General features: G+C 36.0%; 1 protein-coding gene across 4 annotated transcripts in view; it reads right to left on the bottom strand.

Moving 5' to 3' along the window:
- MRTFB (myocardin related transcription factor B) overlaps positions 1 to 27334 on the bottom strand; it is a 90706-nt gene that overhangs the window by 21295 nt on the left and 42077 nt on the right. For all 4 annotated transcript variants that reach the window (XM_040575242.1, XM_040575239.1, XM_040575240.1 and 1 more), the window contains 5 exons: positions 13143 to 13208; positions 9450 to 9505; positions 8782 to 8857; positions 7647 to 7808; positions 6927 to 7111 (listed from right to left, as the gene is read on the bottom strand). In XM_040575242.1, the coding sequence (XP_040431176.1) occupies positions 6927 to 7111; positions 7647 to 7808; positions 8782 to 8857; positions 9450 to 9505; positions 13143 to 13208 (545 nt within the window). The remainder of the gene's footprint in view (positions 1 to 6926; positions 7112 to 7646; positions 7809 to 8781; positions 8858 to 9449; positions 9506 to 13142; positions 13209 to 27334) is intronic.

The raw sequence follows: 27334 nt of genomic DNA, 5'->3' as shown, positions 1-27334 counted from the left end.
GAAGTACCTTTGTTCCTAGCATTGTAATGATAAAAGAAGATAATGATAAAAGAAGAAATAATGTCTTTAACTTTGTCAGAATTACAGGAAAAGCTGTAAATTTCTTTCCTTAGTAGTGTTACCAAACACTTGTATATGAAGGCTTCTACAACCAGAGAATTACAGACTTTAAGGATGTCAAAAGTTCCTATCGTTTTATACAGAACCGTGTAGGGAATTCTATTAATTATATAATTTTACTAATATAAAAAGAGAGAGAAAAGTTAAAGATAACAGAAGGAAGAATGGAATGCATTGTTACTAATTGTGACCAGAGCTACTACCATTTGTTATTACTGTGTTTGAAGCAGCATTTATAATACAACATTAAAATTTGACCCTGGGTACACTACACACTGCACTTATAGTGAAGGTGCCTACTGAAGTTAAAGAAAACAGTATTTAGAAAAACACAACTTTATTACTTGCACAGTTGAGGCCTTCACAGTTTTCAATCTGTAAAGTCAGAATTGTGTGCAAGCAAAGAGAATCTTCTCGCCCAAGCTATTATTCTCAGGAAAATCCTTCATGAAGGTCAAACATCAACACAAGAAAATGAACTTCTTGGTTCAGAACAATCACACAGCGGCTGAGCAGACACGTAATTCGAAGGGATAACTTCCTATAGTAGTTTCACAGCAACTACAGTTCTGACTGTGACAGGAAGCGCATTTCTTTGGTATTTGACCTCCAACACTATTATGCTACTATGCAGGTATAACCCAGTAGCCTGGACTTTACTGAGTTTGTTCCCTTGCTGTTACAAGCATTAAGCGTATAATTTCTTCTGTAAACTCACTGAATTCCATATAGGCTTAGTATTTTTTTAATTATTATTCTCCTGGCACCACTGCTCCTGCCAGAAAATTCCCAAATGTTTTCTTAACATAATAATAAAGTTTCAATGAGCTTCCCTTTGTCATATCCATTCATTCTGTGCTGAAATATTTTTCTAATTTAAAACCTATTTCCCTGGGTAGTGAATATCCATTAGATGGGATATAGAATCTAAACATAAGCAGATCTCAGACCTCGTCTTTCTAGCTAAACTTAGTTTTATTCTTTTCTCATAAAAGAGATTTTCCATTCTATGTTCATCCTGTCCTGTTTGTTACAGTTTTCCGTAGTCTCTCTTGGACATTAGTAACTGGAAACCTATAGAATATTCCACATTAAGTCTCACTAGATCCTAGTACAGTGGGATTAAAACTTCTACTGGGATCCTCTCTTCCAATGCACTTGCATTTTTACAGAGGATGGACACTGTAGCTCACAGTCACTCCGCTGTCCCCTAATTTCCTCCTCAGTCTTCTTTAAGTCAGAGTCCCCAGGCTTCCACATTTCTTTTTCATGGGAAGGAAATGTGGTATACATTTCTTTTAAAAATTATTCCATTTCTATTACCCCTAAAAACCAAATCAAATGGTTCCTTCTGCATAATAACAGTCCAACTCTCTGCTGAACAAGCCTTCCAACTTTTGCTATGTGGCCCATTCTTAAAAGTAATGTCAAAATTGTTAATGGTAATATGAAATCAGCCTGTCCCCAAATCAACTCCTGCAGACTGCTATCATCAACCTCCTTTCAACCCAGTAGTTCCTCTTTCTGTCTTATTTCTTCTGATCTCCATCTTCTCCAGTGTTTAATACTATTAACACTTCTATTCTACACTTCTATTCTTCTGTTCTATTAACACTTCTGCTAGTGTTTAATATTATACTGTGTTTATCCAGACAGATGACATAATTAATTTCCCTTGGTTAAGAAACTCCAACTGCCAGCTGCAAACAGTCAGCTATATCTACCTTGTCTTAACCTATCTAAACTATATAGTGCTTTTGATGCTTCTTTCAATTTTTTTTTTAGCTAAATATTTTCCAAAGTCTCAATCAGCTAAACTCCTGGCAATTTTCACTTTGTCCATAAGACAGAACTTGATTTCTGGTAATATTTTTCCCACTTTCTTAACAGCAGTGTCTGTGAGATGTCTGTGATTTCAAAACTTATGTGACTGAAGCACAGACAGTTGCATATGCAGTACAATGTATTTGCAAGAAACCAGCTCTGTCTCTTACCACTGGGTGAAAAAGCAAAATGTACCCCAGCCATCCAGAGGAGTAACTTCTGGTAGTGTTTTACTGAATTGCAAGATTCAGTATGCCATGTCTAGTCACTGAAACATTGTACACATGCCTGTCTTGCTGCCATGTCAGTTTCTGGTGTCAGGCTAAAGATATAAATGCCTCTATTTTTATAACCAGCTTTCAAAGTGTTTGCTCTGGAAAGCATCCCTTATCTACACAGTATCTGTTATTTGCTGGACTTGCATAAGAATTGGCAGGGGACTTTAGAGGGACTTACCCTTTAAAAAAGGTGTATGGATGCTGTATTCTAACATATTGTATTCCTGTTGCCATCAATTTTTAAAGGCCTATTGAAATTATAGCAGTAATGTTTAAAAAAAACCACCTAGTTGGTCTTTGAATCAAAACGTCACATACCAGATTACCCTAAACAGGAGAATAGCCTACGAGAACAACTGCATAATGATAATACAATAAAAACACAATAAAAACCTTTAAAATGGAAAAGTTGGTGTCTTTCTAAAAACAATCTCTTAAATTCTATTGCTTGAAACTCATGGTGTTAAACAATCTCATTGTCAAAGAGTAAATTACTTTTTCACTACACTGTTATCTTAAACTACAAAGAATTGTTGACTACATGAAACACAAAGCTTTTTACAGGCTTCCCCATTTTATTGCAAGTGCCAGATGAAGCAATGAACCATGCATATCATTTACTTATATTTTTAATCTTAGTTTAAAAAAAAATTAACATCATAAAGTAATATAAAGATTACTTCTTATGAACAGATCTTCTATTTCCAATTACAGATTATATTATTTCTAGGCATTTTCTTCTAACTGCAAACAAGCAGTTTGCAGGTCAATATATTGCAGTCACTTAGCAGTGAATCTATTACAAAAGCAGTTACTACATTCTTTCTCATCAAGCAAACTTTTTCAGCTGTTTTAAAGATAACTGTTTTGAAGATAACTGTTTAAAGTCTTCAGAATTGTGAACACAAGAATCTGATCTGTTTAGAGCGGTGTGATTAAGCACCTAATCCTTACCAGATGCAAATACATCAGGTGAAATCAAGTTTCGGGTCATCAGTCAATGAGAGCTGAAGGTTCTCAAAGTTATGTTACGTTCTCTGAGGCCTGGAAATGCGTGGAGGAAGAAGCTTTGAAAAGAACGCTGGCTGTGCTTCACTATTTTCAAAACATTCTTTGTACTTTCTGTTGCAATAGAATGTAAAATTTATCAAAGGAAATTAAAGGAATGAAGGACCAATTTCCCAGACACCTCTCCTGTAGAGACATGCTGTGCTCTTATTCTTTAATTGAAAAGGAACCATAAGGTAAGCATCTGCTTTATTCTGCAGAGGAACAGCTTTGTGTTTTAGATCTGTACACGGAAGTGGCTGTAATGTGTTATCAAATCCATAAGCAGAGGATTGTAGTTCTATTTGAAGTGCTTTTCCAATTAGCTTCAAGTGCTCTGTTACTTTGTTGGCGCAGTCGCATATCTATCTTGTGCTTCCTACTTGAAAAGCTTTTGGCATCTATTGCTTTGAGTATTTTTATTTAACTCTCCATGAGGAACCCAACTCTTTATTTAGGAATCTAATTTCATGTGGTTTGTTTTCAGTTTATTCAACACAAATTACATTCTCTTGACATGAAACTCAATTCATGTCTTAATTTGTATATTAGGGAACAATGAAATGGAACAGATGTGCTGTACTTTGTGTCCAGCATTGTTTTTGAATATGAATTCTGCAATACTTTTTGAATTACTGCAGTAGTAAGAAAACCAAGGAGAGAGTACTGAGTTGTCCATGGCCATTAAAACAACTGCATGATAACGTCCTTGGAGGACAGACAGTATCTATCTCATATATAGCTGTTTAATTTAACTTTACTTTGTACAGTAAGAACTCACTATTTAGTTCTATCTTATCTTTTGTTTTTGTCTTATTTTAAAAATTGCAGCATAGTTCCTTATGCAGAGCCCTGGCTTTGCTACAAATCCTCTGGCAGTTTAAATACATAAACACATTTTCCAAAAGCATGCTTATTAAAAGGAGAGGCATGAAAATAACACGAAGTGCAAAATTATGCTTCTTTTCTCCTTTGCGCAATTAAGAAAGTGATGAAGGAACCCTCTTAGGAAGTCCCCCTGGAAAAAATCCAGTACAGATTATAGCTGATCAGCAGTAACCTAAGAAGATGTACCACTCATCTATTGGTCAAATTGTAATCCTTTCTTAAATTTTTCAAAAATAAAATTTAATATTTGTGCCACACAAGCTAAACCAACTTGTTTTTACTGGGTACAGATGTGCATAGAATGAAGCAAGCTTAAGTGCTAAAGCTTTTGAATTTCCATCCCATTCACGCTATTAAAAAAAATACTACTGTATTTAATGGAAAACATTTTTGCTAATTAAACAAAATTTACAACATTACTAAAATTTCTGTACTTGTATATACACCGTGCGGCATATTGGTATCAAGTACACAAAGCTGAATGCAATATTATTAAACTGATCTAATTTATAAATCACTTCACCAAGTGATTATAAATCACTGCATCACTTCACTTCATTTAGAAATCACTTAGGTGATGAAAACCTAAGTTTTTCCATCAAGGAAACTACCGAAGTGTAAATATAGTAAAACACATCAATCTAGAATATAAATTATAGTTCTGTGATATTGTAGCTGCTTTTTTTTTTTACGCATAACAGGAAGATGGGCTTACTGGGAGAAATAGTAGTTCAGGATCAAGGAGTTTCTTCTAGCATATGCAATTGCTCAGAAGATGTGTATTTGATTCAGTAACTAATTAAGCATTGATACAAGGCAAAATTCTTGTTACTATTAATTTCAGCACATATACACAAACTTGTGGTTGCTCTAGGCAAGTAGAACTCAAAATATAACCAATTTGTCAGTTGTTTAGCTGTCAGTTTCAAATAACAAGCAAATAAACAAACAAATGAGTGGAGATGAATGCTGCTGAATCTTCACATGTGAATCTAGCTCAGAGAGGTCTTAAGAGTGCCTTACAGAAGATTGCACCTAGAAAATCCACGCTTCTGGAGGAATCTCTATCATCATCTAACCTAACAATCCTAAGAAAAGTAGAACTGGCAATAAAAAATAGTAGTCTCTAAAAATATCTTCAAGTACTTCATAAAGGACAGGATGAGTATACACATCCATAGATCCTAACTCTTAATGTCAGTTACTATTCAATGCATATTTACTATACGTAATAATTATTGTAAGAATAACACACACAGATAGCAAGACAATGAATTGAATGCTTAATGTGTTAGTAAGATGCAAAAGAGGGGAACTAAAAATTCAAAAAAACTCAGGTGAAATACAGCAGGAGGGAGGGTGTTGTGATGTGAATTCATTAGAAAACATTCAGGTTCAGTCACAAGTCAACTGGAAATTTACTTTTGTTTAGTTGTTCCATGTCACCCACACGAGGCAAGTGCTAGATGCTATCAGACAACATGTAACAGCTCTGTTGCCTTTCCCTCCTCTGAAGTCTTAATTTGCATCTCTTTATCCAGACAAAAAATTTCATGGAAGTTGCAGAAATCTAGTTAAAAGAAAAGACTTCACCTCTTTCAAACCGGGCTTAAGTTAGTCAGTGAATTTAAAATTATTAGCTGAGGCACGACAGAAAACAGCACAAGCTTCATCTTCTTAAGCTAAACAGTATCCTGTAAATAGATACATCCATCTCTTTATTAATGAATAAACTTAGTGACTAGCTCAAAGGTGAAGACAAAGATATGCGTGGCAAGTGCCTTGTATATTCAAGAAAGCATGCAGGTAATTGACTACGTGCATAACCATGTGCTTTCAGTAGTTAACAGAACATTAAAGAAATTCATTTGTAGCATGATGTTTGTTTCATTACCGTTTTGGCAAATTATTTTACATCAGTATTTTTTATAACGTGTTTAAGGTAGAGTAGGCAATATTAATGTCCAATTCAGATCACAAAATTAAGTTTGGTTAGAATAGTTCTCTTTCAAAACTCATTTTTGGAACTCTTGTTAAAAACAGTGAAGTGTTGTTCAACTCAAGATCTCTCTCACTGTTCAGTGGACAGTAAATTTAACTTTAAAACACTAAATCAAACTTAGATTCCACGAATATACTGTTCTTTAAAACCTTATACACTTAAATGCTCTACTATAAAGACAATATTTCATGTGCCATGGCACAGTTATTTTCCTTTGCTTATAAGTTACTTAAGAAAATACTAAAAACCTCTTTGAAAAATCAACATGGAGGTTACTTTCAATTGTTAAATAGTAAATTCCTTAATAAGTATAGAACATCTATAGGAGAGAACATGTAAATTATATGGGAAATTCTATTTTTAGGGACTGTCCTGGAGATAATGGAACTGACATCAACTGTTGTTGTTTCAGCTAAGTATACTTCTAAAGTAAGTTCAAGACCTTGTCCAGAATGAAGACAGACATTAAGTAATCAATAACAGCTGGAGTAAACCATGGATATGACCTTTTAAGCAATTTCTGGGAAAGCCATAGCTGTCCTACTAGCCATACTGAATTTCAGTGAATTTATGGAATGGGAATTTCATCACTGCCAACAACCAAACCAGGATGCTAGTTTATAAACACTTAACAGAAAAATGGAGTCCCAGACACTCCTTTGCAACAACAAAGGTATTCGTTTCATATGAAACTATACCCCATATCTATAGTGCCAGACCAATAAAATATACTGTGGAGATTTTGCTTCAATATTTTAAAACTGTACCTGCGTTGAAGTAGTGGCATTTTGTGTTACTGGTGATGGTGAGTCACTTGTTTTTGGCTCACCAGGGGAAGCAGCAGAACCCTGGGATTCTTGGCTGGCTGGCTGATCTGGTGATAAAGCATCACTGCTGTCTTCATCAAAGGAATAATCATCCAAACCTTGAGGATAATTCTCTTGTCCAACTGCTAGAATGTTTACAAAGAAACAAGCAAAACAATTTATTTCTTTTTACTTATACAAATTAAATTTAGACATTGGTGGCAGAATTAGCTAGTTGCTGGAAACTGATCGGTTTTCAGGACAGTCTGAGCATAATGTATTTAAGTATTAATTGTATTTTTTAATAGTAATTACAGCCATATAAATCATATTAAATGAATCAATAAAACCGAATGCATAGCAGAAGTTCCTTTTAGTAAGAGACCAAAAGATATGTTCAACATATTTGCAGTGCACACAGACAGCTATGACAGATTAATGGCCATGTTTATTTCATTATTGTTAGAATTTTTATTAAGAAGTATTTTTAGAGTATTATACTCTATGTATTTCTAACTTAGTTTTGAATTAAAATAGTTTTGAATAAAAAACTATATTCAATTAAATGATGTCAGTCATAATTCATGACAGAAAAATAAGAACTAGTAAACTTTTAAGTATGTTTTCTTCTAGTGAACTTTACTCTCAAGAGTTAATGTAAGCTGCGTCTCTTCTACTTGCCTATAATTGCTTCTTTAACACTGGAATCTACAGGCAGAATATTTTTTTCTACCAGCTCCATAGGGCCAGGCCTCTGAGCGATCTTCTCATTCAGATCATCTGCCAAGCGAGCTCTCTTCAGTTTCATCTGAGTGGCTTGTAGCGAAGGCTCTGCAAAGGTCTCTAAAAGATATGTTGATTTAAATACTCTGTTCCATCCCTTCCCCAGTTTCAAGACAACCCGCATTGTCCCATCTTTGCAATAACCCTTCTACTTGTACCTATCTTTATCTATCTTTGCTACAACCATTGTACTTGTATTAAAAGCATTCAAGAATTATTTTAAAAATTCTCAAACTAATAGTAAGGGTATAGATATATATTATGAATAGATGTTTTCCACCCCATTATCATGCTTTTTTTTTCTTTTAATAAATATAGCCTCTTCTTTAGAAGTGGTAATACTTTTGGTAAACATGTCCAAGTGTAAAGTAGGGAATATAAAATAGCGAATGCTAATTATAATCTGAAGATAGCATTTGCTGCTCTGATGTTTACCAGTGTGAGCTATGGTAAAGATTTAACTGATAACTGATTTTTCAATTAGAGAATCTTCAAAATTGTATTTCATGAAAATATGGAGATAGTCTGTCCATATGGAGATTCCTCTCTGGGTTTAGCATCCAAATGCACGTTTTGAAAACTAATGGATATTAAACTGACTTGGATTGTGGTTATTTGGTAATGCCTGTATTTGGTGAGATTATGGTGAAACAGTAGTCCAGCCCCATTTGTAAAAGAGACTATTGTTTCTAATGACCTGAGCAGCAAGGAAAATAACAAGGCAAGCAAAAAGTCAAGTTTATTAAAGATTGGGTGGTGGCTTTTTTTTTTTAAATGTTCAAAACTGCCAGGTTATTTTAGGGTAATGAGTAGAACTTGAAGTTCTACTATACAGTTGAGAATACACAGCCACAGTTATATCTATTACAGTGATTGAGAATACTGTTTACAACAGACACTGTAAAAGCAGAGAAACAGCATATAAACATTTAAAAATAATTCACATCAAAGCCTAATTCAGTTAGAAAGCTGAGTGTCTAGCAGAAGTTCCTTCTAACAGCAGCTGAACAGGGACATACATCTGGGTACGTACCTTCGAGGATGTGCATTCTGACCAGCTCAGACCGGTCTGGTCTGCTGCGAATCTTGTGCTTCAAAAAATTTTCAGTCTTCAAAGAAATGAAAAAATGTTACTAGTATTTACCAGAAAAAGCATAAAGAAGTTGGTACATTTGTAATTCACTGATGTCCAACAATGCATATTTGCAGTTGCAGTCAGATAGGTGGACATCTCTGTTAGAACGGGGATACTAGAGAGGATTTTGCTTTGCTATGTTTTGGTTTCTCAGTCAAGCAGTGTTAATGAATTTTTATCTTTCCAAAACAAGTTGGGAACACTTCTGGATTTGATCCCTTACCCCCCCCCCCCCCACTAAATCACAATGCTATAGAACAGATATTTGCTACAGAAGCATACAACGCAAGCATAATTTAACCCAAGGATCCTTTCCTTAGACTATAGGTAGATACGTGTTACAATTTGACCATAGTTTATCCTGCACACCTGCTTAATCTGTGAAGGATTAAGAAACTTCCCCTGAGACCTGACACAAGTATGTTAACAGATTCTTCTAAGATACAAGCACATATTATTACTGTAATGGTAGGATTTATTTTTTTCAAGCAATTTGAGAATTAGTATCCTGTAAACTGACTGTCCATTTTCAGATGTTAATAGCAAGTTTACAGTAAGTGGTTTACCCTGGCCCGCTCCAGGCTCTTTATCTGCTCATGGAATGCAGCTGGACTTTTCAAAGCTGTGAAGGGAAAGTAAAGGTTAAGTTACCAGGAAGTGATTTCCAAAAGAAATACTGTAGTCAGTAGGATTGTATGGCTGTTTAACACCATCTCAGATCTGTGTTTGCATCTGACCAGGCATACATTCGACTCATGACAGTTATATTCAATTATATTTAACAGAGAGGAGTATCACTCCTATACAGAACACACGGAATACATAATTTTAACAGAAAGCACCACATAACAGTTAAATTTTTCACTATGTACTGGGGTCTGTTTACCGAAATGGTTCCACAGCAGAAATTTTGTGAAGTGGGGTTTAGAGTGCCAACACTGTTTCATTTATTCCACTGTATTACTATCCATCTATACCTCATCCTTGCTGTTTCTAGGGAGAGATGAATTGTCCTTTAAGAACTATTGGTGCTGATTTTTTTTTTAAGAATTTTGTAGAAGCCTTAAATGTTCAGATTTGAAAACAGGATAATCTTACATCATATATCATTTCAAAGCAATATTCAATAAGACAGGTTGTATTCAGAAAGCCTGTTCCCCTACTACGAAAACCATGCAACAGCAGCAGAAAGCTTTTGTACTACAAAAAAAAATGTGTACTTCTGAAATAAGAAGTAAAGTTCCAGGTAAATCGCTGGAACAGTACAGCTGGAAAGGACCTCGAGGAATCACCTAGCTCTTCTCTACCCACTCACAACCCACTCTGGCAGACACTGCTGACTGACAGCCATCTGTATTGTCTTTCAAAACTTGCAGAGACATTTCCAAGGAAGATATGGCTGTGTTGCACAGTTTGACTCCTCCTTCCTATGATTTAAATCCACTGCTTCTTTGCAGCACAGACATCTACCTCAGAGACGAAGCAAGCTTACTTAACAGTAAGTGGTGATTTTTATGATATACAGCCCATGGGTACAGTCCAACAGTAAGCGTATCTGTGCTTTACTACGGTAGATGAGAACATTATCCACAGAGGACAAACTCTCACTCTTCTTGACGCTTAGCAAAGAAGTTGGAGTGCAGATGGTGCTATTTAATTGCTCTCACCCATAGGGCAGTATCTTGAGGAACTATGGGGGAAAGGAGAACCTTTGCAAGGGGCGGAATATCAGTTACAGCAAATAATCTTTTTCCAAGTGGGTAAGCACATTACAGCAAGTGGTGAAAGGTAAATAATCGATAAACCTCTCCATCTAGGAGGAAGATTTCAGTGTCCTTTCTGTAATCAGTGATTGGTACTGGTCAGTGGCACACTGCACCAACCCTCGGCACGTTCTGCGTGTTCTGTGCTGGTATGGCTGGGAGTGCAGGTGGCCACAGACAGCAGCAGCCCTGCCATAGCAACTTAAAGCTCCTCAGCTCTGGCAGACTGTGCTCTGTGCAGGTGGTCTGCCTACAGCTCACTATCTGCTTTAACAGCAGCTGCATGCAAAAAGCCCAGATCCTGCATTTCTTAGTGGTGGATACTAACAGCTCAAAAAGAATCTGCCAGTCGAAGTTTTAGAAAGCCATCCTGACACTGAGTGTGAAGTATGGAGTCTGCCCTAAAAACAGGAGGCTTAGAGAAGAAAGATGGCAGGCTTATTTCCTGGTTACAGTGTAACACCAACATCATCTTAGGATAGAGTCCAGAAGACATTATGGGGAACGATTCATAAATATATACATTTCTCCTTCTCTTGGAGCAGAATTAAAAGCAACCAGAAGAGCTACCATCAAGGACAAAAGTGAGCAGGAGGCCAGGAGTACCCATCAGAGTCCATATCATGGGATTCAAGTCTCACCGCAGATCTAGGTCCCAAAAGGGCATATACTCTGATGGAGTCTTCATTAATTGTAGGGTACAACAGAGGCTGTTATTTGGGGAAAAAAACTGAAAAAGCAATGACTTGAACTTTTAACTGGAGAACAAAGCCTGGTAATTCTTCAGGTGAAGCTGAAGCAAGACCAACAGGAGGGCTCCCACCTTTTGAATGAAACTTATTCAGTTCCTGAAGATAATCAACACTACAGACCTGAGAAGGTGAAGATGCTTTAGCAAAGCAATCTGAAGCCTTATGAGTACTCAGAAACATTCAACATGAGATTAGCTTTAAGATACTGTACTTTCAAGCTAGAATTCACCGGTTCACAATGAGCTATTTATAATTATATATATTTTTAACAAGAAAAATCACTTGCGCATCTGAATGTTTTCTACACTTGGATCTGTTATCTGGAGCCTGGTCTCATCCTCCACTGTCCGCTTATGGATTCTCAATGTTCTCTGTGCACCTCTCATTCTAAGGCCAGGCTGCTCTCCAAAACAAGTTAGAAGACATCATACAAAACAATCGGCATAGTCACTGGATCCCAAGTAGAGGAAACACCAAAAGATATCTAAGGGAAGGGTTAAATGCAGTTGACTTCTAGGCTACTGATTTCTTTATTCAGGAGGACCCTCTTATGATTCCTAAATTGATTTTAGGTATCGTAGTGCTGCTGAAACAACCACTATCTCTAGCAGACTGAAAGCAATAAGGTAGAATATAGATTCCGACAATAAAGTGCAATTACATGAAGCTTGCCAATTACTTTCAAAATACAAGTGCTGTGAGTTCAGACATCCAAATGTAACAAATATCCAAATTTACAAACATTATTTGCTTGTCAAACTACTATAAACTGCAGTTAAATTCAAATGGTGGAACTGAGAGATAAAAATGGTTTACTGAATAACTGCTAAGTTCTTGCACAACTGTCAAGGATGGCAGGTAGCCAGGTCAAAGAGTCAGGAGCTCAGCATTACAGAACTCTGACAGCAATCCAGCTGTATTTATGAACTTTGTGATGTTGCTGCCTTAGCAAGACACTTTACCCTAGAGGTGATCAGCAGCATCTTAACTCTTCAAAGATGGCATCTAAAGGCACTCATTGGATGTCTACCAGTACATAATTTCTTTTGGAAGAGAAGAATACCAAACTCTTACACCAACTTAGATGTGGAAAATAGACCAGAAACTTTTGGCAACTGGAAAAAATGTTCTAAAATGATCTTCTAAAGAAAAAAAAACAAACCAACCCACAAACAAATAGCCTCTTCGTGTATTCCTGGAAATGTATTCATACTCAGTGACAGCAAGAAAGGTGAAGGCAAAAAAGGCCGATGCATAGCACCTTCTGCATTAGGTCATATGGTCCAGAGTATGATACCCAGCTGAAGTCATTGCCTCATGTCTTGTAGCATCACAGCTACCGCCATACAAGATTTAACACAGAAGACGTTTCTTGGCATGCGTCATAACTTCTGTGTGTCCTTTGTTTTTGTTTTGGAACCCTTGCCATCCTACTCTTAAAAGACTGCTGGCTTTGATATTGATGTCTACTCATTCATAAAATTCAATTTATTTCAGTAAGATTAGTCACAATTTGAAAAGAGAAAATAAAATGAGATTTCTGCAAATCCTTGCATTTTCATCACAATGGCTGTTTTAACTGAACGCTCGTGTAGATTACCAAAAAGATCCCACTGGTCCTTTCAAATGATAAAGCTATTTTTTAATGATTCTCAGGGAAGTGCTAATCTCCGTTATTTTATATACTGAGTTCATAATTAATACAGTATAGTAATAAAATTACTAGAAATAAAGCAAGTCTTACGTGGCATGATGCCCTGGTCCACCAGCTGTTCTCGTGTCCGTCTTTGTTGTAGCCTCAGCTGAAGTACTAAAAAAAGACAACATTTGTATGTAAGCATACCTCGTAAAGTGTAAAACCAACTTTCAAAAGATGCCAAGTATTTCAACTTTAGAAATATTTTTGCTATCTACATTCAGTAACCTGATAGTAACCTCTAAGACAACTATCATTAATGATCAACTGCTATTAACATAATTTGGAACAATTGCTTCCAATCCCTATTTATAATGGCTTTTGCTGCTTTTTAGTCACATCTGATAAAGGGTCTATTTCATACGTACGTCCACTCCTCCTACCACTTAGGTCTCATAACAGGTATTAAGTATTAGATCTTTTTCTTTGTAACACTATTATTAGATAATAGATTCCAGAAAACATAGTGAGGTATAAAGAGTTCATACCATAAACTGCAACGTGCAATGATTATAGAGCCTTTGTAAACGTGTTAAACCAATCCTACATGACTGCACTATGCTGAGATAGAGATGATGTTTGCAGGGATTTAAAAAAGAAAAGCTGTATACATTTATTTGATCCTTACGGATTTTATTTTTAAAACATGAAGGCTTATTGTACATGTAAATCAATCAATATTGTTGAAATGCAAGGAGCTGAAGCTAGATTTTAGCTGACTTATTTTAAAAAAAAAAGGGTGATACAATCAGGAGGAGTCCTTATCTTCTCTCTAAACATCAGAAAATGTTGTTTTCCTGATTCAGAGACATGTTGTTATCATAATGATTAAAGGACCAAATAAAACCAATATCGTCAAATTTGGAAAAACAGGTTACAATTTCAGAGATAATTTATGTTCGTTACATTTAATAAAATGTACAAACGTTGTCGTTGCTACTCTAAGTATGACCAACAACCACACAAAAACTATGGGGAAGGGCAGGAGTGGCCCAAAACTTAGCTTGACCAGTTGAAATGATTTTAAATGTTTGGAATGAGACAAATGGATCTAAACTGATCCAGACTTTTAGTTCAGTAGATAGCATGAATTTCAACATTTAAAATATTAAGTCCTGAAAGCTACCCAGTTTAAAAAAAATAAAATAAAAAAATTAAAAATAACATATCTAGTCATAGACATAATCTTAGAAACATACTGTGTTTTGCTTTTAGAGAATACAAATCCTAGGGTTAAGGCTTAGATGAAGTGCCACTTCACGTTGTACCTTGTTCAAAACAAGTCTGGTTAAAGCCTCTTAGCGTAAATAATTATGAATTGTACACGCCACAGACAGGAAAGGGAAACAGACCGAGACTTTGCCGATTAATAAGTGTCTCCCCTTGAGCTATATAATTTCAACTATTTAGGGTGAAAACCACACCATCATCTAGAAGACAAAAATTTTCAGTCAAAGATCAGTAAATCTGAGAGATTACTTTTTTAAAAAATATTCTTCCTCTTCTTTTCCTATTTATACTGGCAACATCATCAGAAGTTAATAACATGCAGTGCATTTTTTGAGTCTGACAATACCTATTTTTAGCTATGCAAATAGGAAGAGCTACTCCTAACTGAACACAGAAATAACAGGAGTGCAAACTGAGCCCTTCCAGCTATTGCACCTCAGTAGCCTTCTCCAGGATATCACAAACTCTTACTTGGGGCACTGTTTATTCTGCCTTTATTATCCCTGCTTCAGAGACAAACACAGTTTGAGATGAACAGGGTCTCACATCTGACAGGCCCAAAGAATTAGGCATTTCTGTGCAGGTGAACCACTGAAACATTTAAAACATTTTGTTTCTTTGTTACGTACTTGAATCTGCCATGATACCCATGTATAACTAAAGCCATTTCCAAGTTCTGTGCATTCACTAAAAAAGAGGACTCAACAAGGGCCTAAATTAACACCACTCATTCTATAGGGCTATTGAAGTGAGTGATGCCTTACAACACTGTATCTTTAAGCAAGCCACCGCTGTGGTAAATGACGAGTTAGTAGAACGGGTCCAGAAGAGGGCCACGAAAATGATCAAAGTGAAGGCAGGCTGAGGGAGTTGGGGTTGTTCAGCCTGGAGAAGGGAAGGCTCCGGGGAGACCTCGCAGCGGCCTACCAGTGCCTAAAGGGGGCTGCAGGAAAGCTGGGGAGGGACTCTGTGTCAGGCTGTGTAGGGATAGGACAAGGGGGAATGGCTTTAAACTTAAAGAGGGTAGGTTTAGATGAGATATAAAGAAAAATTTTTTTAAAATGAGGGTGCTGAGGCCCTGGCCCAGGCTGCCCAGAGGAGCTGGGGGTGCCCCATCCCTGGCAGTGCCCAAGGCCAGGCTGGATGGGATTTGGACAGCCTAGGCTGGGGGAGGTGTCCCTGCCCATGTGGCAGGGGGGGGTTGGAATTAGATGACCTTTAAGGTCCCTTCCAACCCAAACCATTCTATGATATTGCTTAGACATAAAAGCCCCACACTTTCCAAAACTAGAGCATTTTGTTGTAAATCTTCCCAGAAAAAAAAAGTTTGTTTATTCTACTGTTCACTCCCCCTTGTGGTTGTGCTGATTTACACAGGACTTCATGTATAACTGTTACCCAAATGTGAAATTTCATCTCTTGTTCAAGATGCTTGGTCAAGAAAAAATACACGGAATATGCAATATTTACATTCTCAAATGCTGCCTTGATAATTTATTATGGATGTATGATTATGACATGCTTTTTCCATTGTATTTCACAAGGAAGCAAAACAAACTAATGCATTGTCCAGAACATCAAAATGAATGCAATTTCTAAAAATTAAGCTAAGGACAAACTTCATTGTTTTCAGAATTTGAAAGGAACCAGCTTATTTCCTGTTCTGCAGTACAGGAAGGATACTCCTCTGCCTTAAGCGTTACTACCAGGAATAGCAAGGCAAATCCTGAAAACAAGGGCATTATTTTCTTATGTGACACAAACATTGAGAATTTAAATACAAACATTTCAGGACTGTGCCACGGCAGTTGTGTTCAGAGTTCACAATATTGTTACACAAGAATTGCAAAGGACAGAAATGAGAGAACATGAAAGCAACAGCAGTAGAAAGTAAAGTGATGGAAAGTTATTCAAAATTTCCTGCATTCCTGTGAAAACTTAAAAATACCTGCTTTAATTTTTTGTACTTTCCAAGTAATATTAAATGGCTATAAGAAGTTAACTGCAGAATTATTTTATAATAGATTGATTGATTTATTTTTGGTCTTCCTTAATTCATGTGGCTCCATGTAAATTGTGACCTCTTCACATGGTGTCTTTTATTATGAGAAGCAAACTTATGCTGCCTGTAGTCTTGAACCAATTAAAGCACTCAAATGGTGCTGGTGGCACACTCCTTCCAGGGCTGGTTCTTAGGTTGGGCTTGGCAGCATCTTTCTTCACATCTTTCTGCAGAAAGCCGCTTGTTGTTTTTTTTTGTTTTGTTTTGTTTTGAGAAGAGTCCAATCTGACCCCAAAAAAACAGGGTATAATCATGTGCAAACACATTCCTATGCAACTGTATGCTCAACTTTAAAAGTCCACAAAGTTTATACAAGTATATGTGAATTAAGAAAAATAATGTACATTACTAGCACATTATTAATGTACATCTTAGCACATTATTAGAGAAAACTGCAAGAAATGCACATTTCAATGGAAATTCATTTTAAGCATGCAGTGTAATGTTGTAATGTCACACTTCTATCCCCGGGGTTACTTCTCTAGCATTTATGTATTGCGGTATCACTAAGCACTGAGAAATCCACTAGCAGTTGTAGTATTTACAGGAAAACAAAACACTCTGGTACACTCTTGGTTTGGATTCTCCTGCTTGGAACTGAGAGCTAGTCTTAAGACTAGATGGGCAACCCCTTTAGAACCTTAAATAAGTTTTACCTACCCAAATGACGTGAGACAATTTATAACCAGCATGCCAAGACTACTGTATTTCAGACCCAATATTTGTGGTCTTGAGTAGACTAAAACTTGAGTTTCTTCTTTCTTTGCTCATGGCTATGCTTTCTCTTACACTACTATGAAGCAGTGAAAAAAGGGCTGAAAAGCATGTCCTGCTCTGGGCAGGAATCACATTTATGCTATGCAGCTGTATTTAGTCCAGATTTAAACCATACTTAGATTTAACTTTTCTGGAACACTAAACATACTACAAACCCAGATCGTCTATCAAACCTTTTACCTAGTTAGTTACAAGGTAATTTTGAAACACATGCTTCTTTATTGCAGGCTCAAGGTCTTCACGCAAAATTATCTCCTCTACCATAAGTTGTGTTCAGGGTGGAGCTGATACACCTCATTGGACACAGCATGTAAATCAACTAGTATTTCTTTGAAGAATTCCATTACCCGCAATGCAGTGAGTCAAGTAGCAAATGCAAGCAGAACTACAACCAGCATGGGAATGCTATCATTGATGTGAGTCACCTACCAATACATAATAGGAAAGACATTTATTAAGAAAAAATGCATTTGTGGTATGTGGAATGCTTTTTACGTAGCTTGTAAGTATTTTTTTTTCTAAGAAATTAGTTTAACTGTTAAATTGCAAAGAAAGGAGTGGAGATTTATCAGCATTTTGTTTTTATTTATTACTCCTAGACCTGCCTGCCCCAGATCCAGATATTGACATGACTCTCAGACTAATGCTTTTCCATCTTTCATATGAACAGGATCAGATTTCTATTTGGCATTCTACTGCACTAACACAGATGCTTACCACTAGGTCATGTGATTGCATTGCACAGTCTAAACACATCCTACCATCGCAGCATTTAGCAGTTATTGCATTTTAATTTTTCACTAGCAAGTTGAAAAGGCCTCATACTGCAGACTGCCAATACAATTAAGCTAATTAACTACTCCAATGCTTGTAATACATACTTCCTTGTATTCGTTTGAAACATTTTTAAAGGTTTGCCTGAGGTGCATTCAGCTGCTGAGATTTCCCTGGAAGAAAAAAAAAATCAAAAAACCCCACAGCGTACCAAAGTCTCTGTGTAAAAGTGCTGTTTTGAACCAGCACTAGGAACATGCAAGCTGTAGTAAGGTACCACATGGCAGCACTGGTACACTGTCAAGGAGGAACACACTTAGAACGCTGTAAGCCCACTGTTGTGGGCTGTTGTGACTTGTTAGGTGTGCTGCAGTTCCTGCAGCTTCCTGTTTCTGCTTTCTGCATGGTGGGAGTCAGGAACATGGAAAGGGTCCGACTCCCTCTTACATGCAACTGCACGCGGCTCTACACCACAGAAGCATCAACACAGCAAAAACATACCCAGTGGATATGTTATTTGTATTTGTGGCTGATGGAATTTGTCAGTTCTTGAAATTAATGTAGCTTGGCCATGGCTATGATTGGCAGCATTCACACAGGAAATGGGGAAAGGAGAGACAAAGTAAATCTACTCAGCAAAAAATAACGCTAAGAATATGGGTAGCTTATCTCTTATTTTCCACCTGGTTTCAACCAGTTCTTTAATGAACATTTATTTACTCCAAATGTAGATGATGGGAAATCCTGCTATATAATTTATGAATGTATTGTATCCATGGTTTGTGGCTTCAATTATGATCAGATATTTGGCTTAAGCTTTGCAGAAAGAGTGAAAAGTGACCTATATCCTCAACAACGTAGTCTTAGAGGATACTATGTAGAGTACTATGGCAGAAGGATGAGAAAAGCTGTAAGTAAGTAGCTGCACATAAACTGTATGTGCATAGATGTTAAGTTCTAGCATTTTTTGGCAGAAATATGTGTAACAAATATTTATGGTTTCTGATAATACTACTTGCACACCCATCACCTGTTAACCTACACTGGACATCACATATGTTTTTGAAGTTGTCCCATGTGTGTCTCGACCAGTCATAAAAACTGTGGATTTTGAAAGCTATCAAAATTGATGTTACTCACTCACTGAATAAATATCAGGAACATATGTATTACATAGTCAAGAAAGGACAGCCTGTAGCATGACTAATAGGGAAGCACTGCAGGGAGAATACTGAAGAAAAGATGACTCAAAGATAGGATCAGAAGATAATCATTGAATATTTTGACTTGATCAGAGCAAGCAGGTTCAACAGAAACAAAGTTGGATGAAAACCAGATGTTTGCTTTTGCGATCAACTGAAAAATTAAGAAGGAAAGAAAGAAGTTTGGTGTCAGATTGTTGTTGTTGTTTAAATATTGAACAATTAAATGTGTTACTAAAGAACAAAAAGTTTCTAAATAGAAATTCACTGTGAATGAAAAAAATGTATTTTTTTAAAAATTGAAAAGCTGAAAAAAAATTTACTTTTCCAAAGCAAGCAAACCAGGAAAAAAGCTAGTATTTATACATCAACAAGATGTAAGGAACTAAAATAACTTTAGCCACATGGAGACAAAAATCAGGAAGCAGAGATGTTTCTAAGGAAGAAATGGCAATATCTTTACAAGAGTTGAATCATCTAGACAAAAGTCCAGTCAAAGAGGATATTTGACTTAGGTCTGAGTGCCAAAGCAGATGGTCATGGTACAGGCAGTAATGACCTTTATATTGTCATTGTAGTTAGACGGACTGAGCCCTACAACTGAGCAGACACACATTTTAGACAGACTAGTATCGTTATAATGGAGATGAGCCTGTAATAGGTATAAAGGAAGGGAACTAAGAATGAAGTTTGTGAAAAGCTAGAAAGGAAATATGAACCCACAAAGCAGCTGAAGTAACAGCCAGAATGGTATGGAAGAAGGCAGTCACGTAAACTAAATCACAAGTTTTTAATAAGGAAAATGTGATGAAATTATATTCAAAGATGAATGAAAGATTGAGAATGGAGCTCAGCTTTGCAATTTTGGCAAAGAATTGCTGATGTATTTCAGTGAGAAACTCTCTATACAATAGATTGCAGGTTAGTTTAACGTAATTAAATCTAATACAGACCTTGTTTACTATATAGAGATGTAGAAATCCATATAGCAAAAGATTTCTTTAACAGTCAGTAGCACATAACAAGGTAAATCTAATAATGATGGTTGAGACAGGAGAATAGAGCTTCCAAATAATGTGAAACATATTGAGGCATTAGACAAAGTTATTATACTGTATTTTTTGTTCAATTTATTATTATTTTTTAATAAGCATTTACAGACAAAACAGTGACATCTGGGGAAGGGAGAATTCAAAAGACACAAGGTATTATAAAACAAAGTCCCCCTGGGGTGCTTCTTACTCAAACATCGTATTTAACAAATTGTTCTTATCTGGCTGCACCCATTCAGCTTGTTGCCTGATTGCTTGCTTCTCACTTTCACACTTTTAAAATCAGTTACCTACATAACATCTAAAATCATAGACAGATCTCCAAAATAAAGGCCCAGAATTGACAAAGGTTTAAATATGTTAATATGCTGCAAACCTCAGTAATACCATTCCTCATTTTTAAAATGCATGTGCAAAAGAAGGGCTATGTTAACACCACTGAGCAAATATAGTCGCTAAAAGACAGAACAAATATTTTGCACTTTACATTATCTGGCAGGAACGTCCTTTCACACCACTGCCATGCTACAGAATTGTCTTCGAACTGCTTCTGAATAAAAACCATGCACAGAGAGGTCAGCCAAACTCCTGTTTTGTCAGGGGAATGAGGGCATTTTGTTTTATTTTCAAGTCAGTGTATGATTTCAAGATTAACACTTTAGCACCAAGCCAAGAGATTCCAAAATGTCTGTATGTTTTCTCTGGGCACTGCAATTATCATTCAAACTTACATAGTTTATTTATTACTTAATGACAGAAAGATGATGCATAATCCTTCGTCAGAGTAAGGAGACCAGGTTATCTGACTCACAAAGTCAGAAGTCTTCTGACTTCATGGGAGCTATAGGTTTTTCACCATCTGAAAAACCATGAGTGCCAGAGGCTGGCACTCCCAACTCTTACCATTTTCTTCCCATGTTAGCATACCAGGGAACCACCAGTTCAATACCCACGGGAATGGAGAGGATGGTACAAAAAGGAGAAGTCTCATCTTGAAACATATTTTCATACAGTAGTAAATTTTACCAAGTTAATGGCCTCTATTTTCAAACACTGACTACTGTTCAAGTTCACAAACACTAAGGCCTATAGAGGCAAACCGAGCAGATCCTCAACACCTTGCTATGCTGGTTTGAATGCAAGAAAGCCCAAATAAATAGGCACTTAAGTATACATCCCATTCTGTAAAAGATCCTTTGAAAGGTAAGAAATTTAGAATAGTCCAGTCAGGTCTTACTCAGTGTGAGCAGCAGAGTAAGTGAAAATTAAGTGTATTACTAATCAGCAAACAAAGTTTGCATATGATTTGCAGCCATCACTCTGTTACAAATCTCTAATTTGTATCCTATAGAAAAGGTGTCTCAAAGTAGTACTATATAATCACAAGCACTGGAATGTAGAGGCCAAAAATAAATTGATAGTTGTCCAGCAGAAACAACACTATCTACACTGACTGGCAAGCTTTCACCACTGCTTCTTGTCTTGAAAAGATACCAGAACTCATACTGTGTGCAGTAATTCTAGCCCTAACTCCACATCTAACACAATTATGTATCCTATTAATTTCTAATCAAATTTAAATTGTCTTTTTTACAGAGGTACTATGAAAGTATTAAAATAATTGTTGACATTTAACAATTAGAGATGAAAGACCAAATCACTGAGGTGTTCATTAGACAGTGCACAGTTCTTTCAAATGACAGCAAGAAGAAAAATCATGTACTGACTTTTCAAAAATGTTCTTTATGCAATCAACTCATTATTTCTTTCAAAGTTAAAATCCAGCAGATATGAGCTATTTAAGTCCTTAAAACTGCAAGTAAAAACGGGAAAATGCCATCCCCAACATTCCTGTATACTCCCTTGGAAATTTCCAAGAGTGGTAGGAACTCCAGTGCGGGCTGCTAGGCTGGCTGCCATGGGAACAGACAGTGCTGGAAACAGGGCCGTTTCCTTTAAATTAAAATCCGTTACACAGAAAGCCTCAATTTCTTTTTGCCAGCTTAGAGCAGCTTTTACACAGCCAAAGTCTCTAACATGTTGGGCTTGAAGCACAGAGCAATAGATGTTAACAACAGATGTTCTAGTTGCAGTGAAGGACTGCTGCAGAAGGTAATTCTATCGTATTGTGCATATCGTAAAATACAATCCTCAATCAGAAGTTATTTATAACTAGTTATTTGGCACCAGGACTATAAGATTAATACAAGTATAGGAGTGGCAGGGTGGCAGTCCAGTAGGAGAGAGTATTATATCAGATGGCAGGTGGACTACACAAGCAATCAAATCATCAGATTTGTATTAGAATTCTGGACTGACCTCACAACAGATTACAGAATTGCTAAAATCAAGCACCAACTACTTAACTACACACCTCTTTCAGTTGTTACCCTTGCAACCCCGAACAGCATCTGCTCACACTTTTTACATGGCATTTTCTAAACAGAACGTAATTTACACTAAGTAAGGCAAAAAAAAAAAAAAAGTAATTTACACTAAGAGGCAAATGTTTTGCATTCGCGTAAGTCATAAACGTTTATCTCTGAACTCTATATGGTGTTGTGCTAAGTTTATATTAAATAACTCATTAAATGCTTCATTGAGACAAAAACAGTTAAACTTTTCAACTAATTTTAATTGTTCTGTGAATAAAAATGAAAATGTAGTAAACTGAATGTTTTATACACTAAGTAACATAAAGAACAGGTTATACAATGTGCACATTCGAGGAAGGTTACAAAATATGGTAACTAGTTTGCACCCAGTATTACTCATTTTGTATGTGTCCAAACCCCAAAATTTGATTTTGTAGTGTTCTTTTCATTTGTATGGCACGTCAAAGAAGGAAGAAAGGTGAGGGAAAAGCTATGAAAATATTTGCTACCTGTAATTTGTTGGAAGTGATTCTAAGTTCTACAGCATTATATACAAATGCATTAAAATTGTACACAAAATACATTAAATTTTTTGTACTCACCTCCCACCAGCCTGAAGATGATAATATAATGTTAAATAATTTTAAATAAATAATTCAAAGAAATCTGACACTATCTAAACCTGTGAGTGTGTTACTCAGGTTCAAAAACCTTCAAAATCCTCTTGTATGCCAAAGTACCATTTAAAAAACAAAAGTCTTTTCTGCTTATTTTTACAAAAAAAAATATCCTTACTCGTTCTTTCATATTTTAATGTATTTTTTTTCTATTATTTTGTATGTGAATTTCTGCTAAGACTATATCCAACATAATTTAAGAAAAGTAAAACTGTCTCTTGTTCATACTCATTTTAAGCAGTTACTCAGTCATACTTCATTTCGGCATATAAATTATAGCAGTGAGACTACTGAGGGCCGTTTCAGATAATCTCATCAGAGCTCTGGAGGGAAATCCTGCAGGACCTCCAAATCTTTTAAACTATACCGCAGTGATTTAAGCTTTGTCTGTGAGCCAGTAATATTGTACATATAACTGTTTCTAGAAGTAACATTATCAGACAAATTAGAAAACAAAAAGCTAGATGGGAAAAATAGCTAGATGTAAACTTAACATTTAAAAAAAATTATGAAGCATAACTTATCATCAGTTGAGAAGCTTAAATGACTAGGAAACAGAACAATCTGTATCATATCTTATTGCTATGGAATATGTTGCTTGGAAACAAGTCAGAACACGCAAAAGCCTCCAAACAAATTACTGAAAGGTCTGCTGGGATGAATATATACATATATATATATATATACATATATATATATATATATATATATATATCTGTACATAGATCTAAAAAGCAAAACCTGTATTTTCACAATTCTTTAAAAATGAAAAAAATCACTACCATCTCGGGTAGAAAGTCTAAATAAACTGAAGCTTTCATTTCAAGCACTTTGTAAAATTGCATATATTCAGTATATTAACAATAAGTACATATTCTAAATCTGCAATATTCCTCTGCTTAGTACAGTCTTCTGATTTTATTTTTTTAAACTTATTTGACATTTCCTCCAATACTGCTGTCAGCCAAGAAATGTACTGTCAAGGGACTCATGAAAGTTGGGTTCAAATTCTACATCTAGTACAGACTTGCTCTGTGATAGTTTGGAGCATATTACATTAAATGATGACAGATGATTTCCAGGCAAGCCCTCTTGAGAGAAGGTACTACCTCCATTTTCCAGGCTCTTCCGAGGCACAGAAGGGCAAGCAAACAAAACACATACCCAAGCAGATCATCCAGGTCACAAGATTACACGTCAATTTAAAACAATGAAGAAGGTGGGTTTACACTTAAGTGCCTGATCGCAAACTGAGATGTAAGCTATGGCATTGTGTCAACTCTGCTATGTAGACAACATCCAATTTCTGTGGGTGCCTGCTCTGTGGATGACTCAGATTGCTTGCAGTGACAGCGAAGTCACTACATTAAAAAGAACGTCGCATTAAAAAGGCTGAGGTATATACATGCATTGTTGGATGCGTTGTGAAAGGAAAGAAAAAACCCTCCAGCACAGCAACAACAGACAGTGGTTTCAGAGTGTGGTTTCATATCTTAATGTGATCTAAGACCAGAATGCTGACGAAAAGACAATGAATGGTCTCTTCCTCTCTCCAACCACAGCTGTTCCTCTTGCATCAATACTGGCAAAGGTGCAGGCTCTCAGGTCAATGCAATCTGGCTGAAAACTAAGACTACAGAAATAAAGAGTCTTCAGTGATACCTACTCACTGATCCAGCTTGCTTCAGGGTTACATAGTCACTAATACCAACATAAGGAAGAGGTTGGCAGGGACAGATGAGACTATGCCCACTTTTGGCAGCAGCAGTTTTAGGCCTAAATTCTGTGAAAGTTTTAAGAAATCTTGGCATGACTGGAATTGCCATAGCAAGTTTCCTTACAATTCCTGGTTATCCCTCATATCCTCTAACTGTATATAGATTACATACAAAATCAAACTAATACATTGTGACCTTGGTTTATTAAAGTATTTAAGCGTGTATCTATTATAATAGTACTACCATATACTTATTGTCTGTTCAAGTGTTATACTGAAGAAAAAAAGTGGAATAAGCATTGATTTACTTGTAAGACATACAATTCTCTCATTGTCATCAAAGACTGCTTACGGTAGATAAAGTTAAGAATTTCAATACAGCCTCACAGGATCAGGATATTTGCATTTATAGTGCTTCCTTTACTAAGTCAACAGGCATACTATTTTTTCAGCATTTTACTCATCCGTGTCTTGAGAAATATATCTGATAGAATGCCACTGATGAGCGAGGACATAAAACACCTCAAAAAATAAAAAGAAAACTTAGAGCTTTTTTTTTTTTAATTTTTTTTTTTAATACCAGCAAAGTCCTTAAGTATTACATGCTACCACAGGAGCGCAGTAGAGGTCAAGAGTACCACCAATATGCAACATGCCATCAATAGCAGGAAATCTGTTAAAAAACAATTCTCATTCAATATTGATTTGTTTGCATGGGAGGAAGGGAAGAAACCACTCCTGCCTAAATGTGGTAATCTATTAACCAGATAGCATGAAGACACTTCCAGTAAGCACCTGAGAAGTCCCTGTACTTCACTCATTCTACCCTGTATCCTGTTTCTAGCACTTACCAGTCTCCAGTTCCTCCTTAAGGCCATAAAATGGAAAAGGAATACAAATACAGGAAATAAATTACGCTTTAAGGTGGAAAAAAAAATCCTTCCTGATTTTTTTTTTTCCTTACAGTAACCTGCAGGCAACTAGTAACTCTGAAGCTCAGATTAATATATGAAAGATAGGACCATACTGATTGGTTTCATCAATTTTGTACTCTCTTCAACAATTTTCCTGCATGGTCATACACTCTTGCATGAGCTCAGCAATCTCTGTATCAAAACAATTTAGGGTACAAGGTAAAATTGCCAATGTTCACTTCACTCCTCAGTTAGAAACCTCATCTGTAGCTAAAAGGTATTCCTAATAGACACATCATTGATCACTACCTCTTTCTTCCTAAAAGTATGCACAAAGATGTCCTGATTTCATCCAAAGCTTTTCACCTGAATTTGTTAAATATTATGGCTGCTCATTTAACATTAGAAGTCAATGCTTTAGGAATTTCTAAAACAGTTATTTAGCTATCATTGTAGAGTAAGCCTTAGAGAGGAAGTCTTTTTTATTCCTTGCTCATGCAAAAGGTAATTTTGATAAGAAATCTTACTAAGAAATTAAGAAAATCTTATTAAGAAATTCTGTTTTCACAGAACAGACAATATGTAAGATTTTTTATTTTTATCTTTTTTACAAGAAAGTAGGATAAGTAAGAGGATTTCTTCCAATGCTATCAGATACTTTAAGAGAGAGGGGGAGAGAGAGAGAGAAGTCATTAGCATAAGCAAAGAAAAAAAAATCATTTTTGTAATGTAACCTTCCAATGCATTTAGTATTAATTTGCTGAAGTCAGTGTTCGGATTTGTGTTTCCACCAAAACTCTTCTTCCCTGTAAAGAAATACCAAGCAAAAAAAGGGCTGTACCTAACAATACTAATTGCTGAAATAAGCAAACTATCATCTCAGGATTTTTATATTTATCAAATCTGTGCAAAATACATTAGGAAGCAACGGTTATGCCACCTTCTGAATTACATAGACCTCTACATATTTCATCCAGGACTCCACCCCCAGCCCCCCCCCAATTTTTTTTTTTTTTTTTTTTTTTTTAAATTTTAACCATACAGATGGTATTCGTATGTATTGTTGTTTCAGAACAAGAAAGGGATGATGATGATTCAGGTGCTAAAATAGTCACATCTTAATTTGAATTTAAAAAGAGAAAGAATCCCACCATGAGCTAATTTAATATATTCTGTAAAATGAGAAGTGTTTTAAAACTATTTATGCTGTTATTTAAATAATTTATTAAAATTAACTGCAATTGAATTTTTCTAAACCTGTAAAATACCTGAACTACATATGTATATTATAAATGGAAAAGGTGAAGGTCTGCTTTAGCGTCTCTTGTTTAAAACCAGTCACACTTGCTATGCCTTTGATAATTCATTTTACAATAAAGAAAATGCTTGGTTTTGCTTAGCTGTAGAAAGAAGAAAGGCTGGAAGGAGATCCTATAGTCCATTCATACTCTCAAAAACAG

This window comes from Cygnus olor, chromosome 15 (genome assembly GCF_009769625.2).
Source record: "Cygnus olor isolate bCygOlo1 chromosome 15, bCygOlo1.pri.v2, whole genome shotgun sequence".
Lineage (NCBI taxonomy): Eukaryota > Metazoa > Chordata > Aves > Anseriformes > Anatidae > Cygnus > Cygnus olor.
This window is presented reverse-complemented; position numbering and strand designations above follow the sequence as displayed.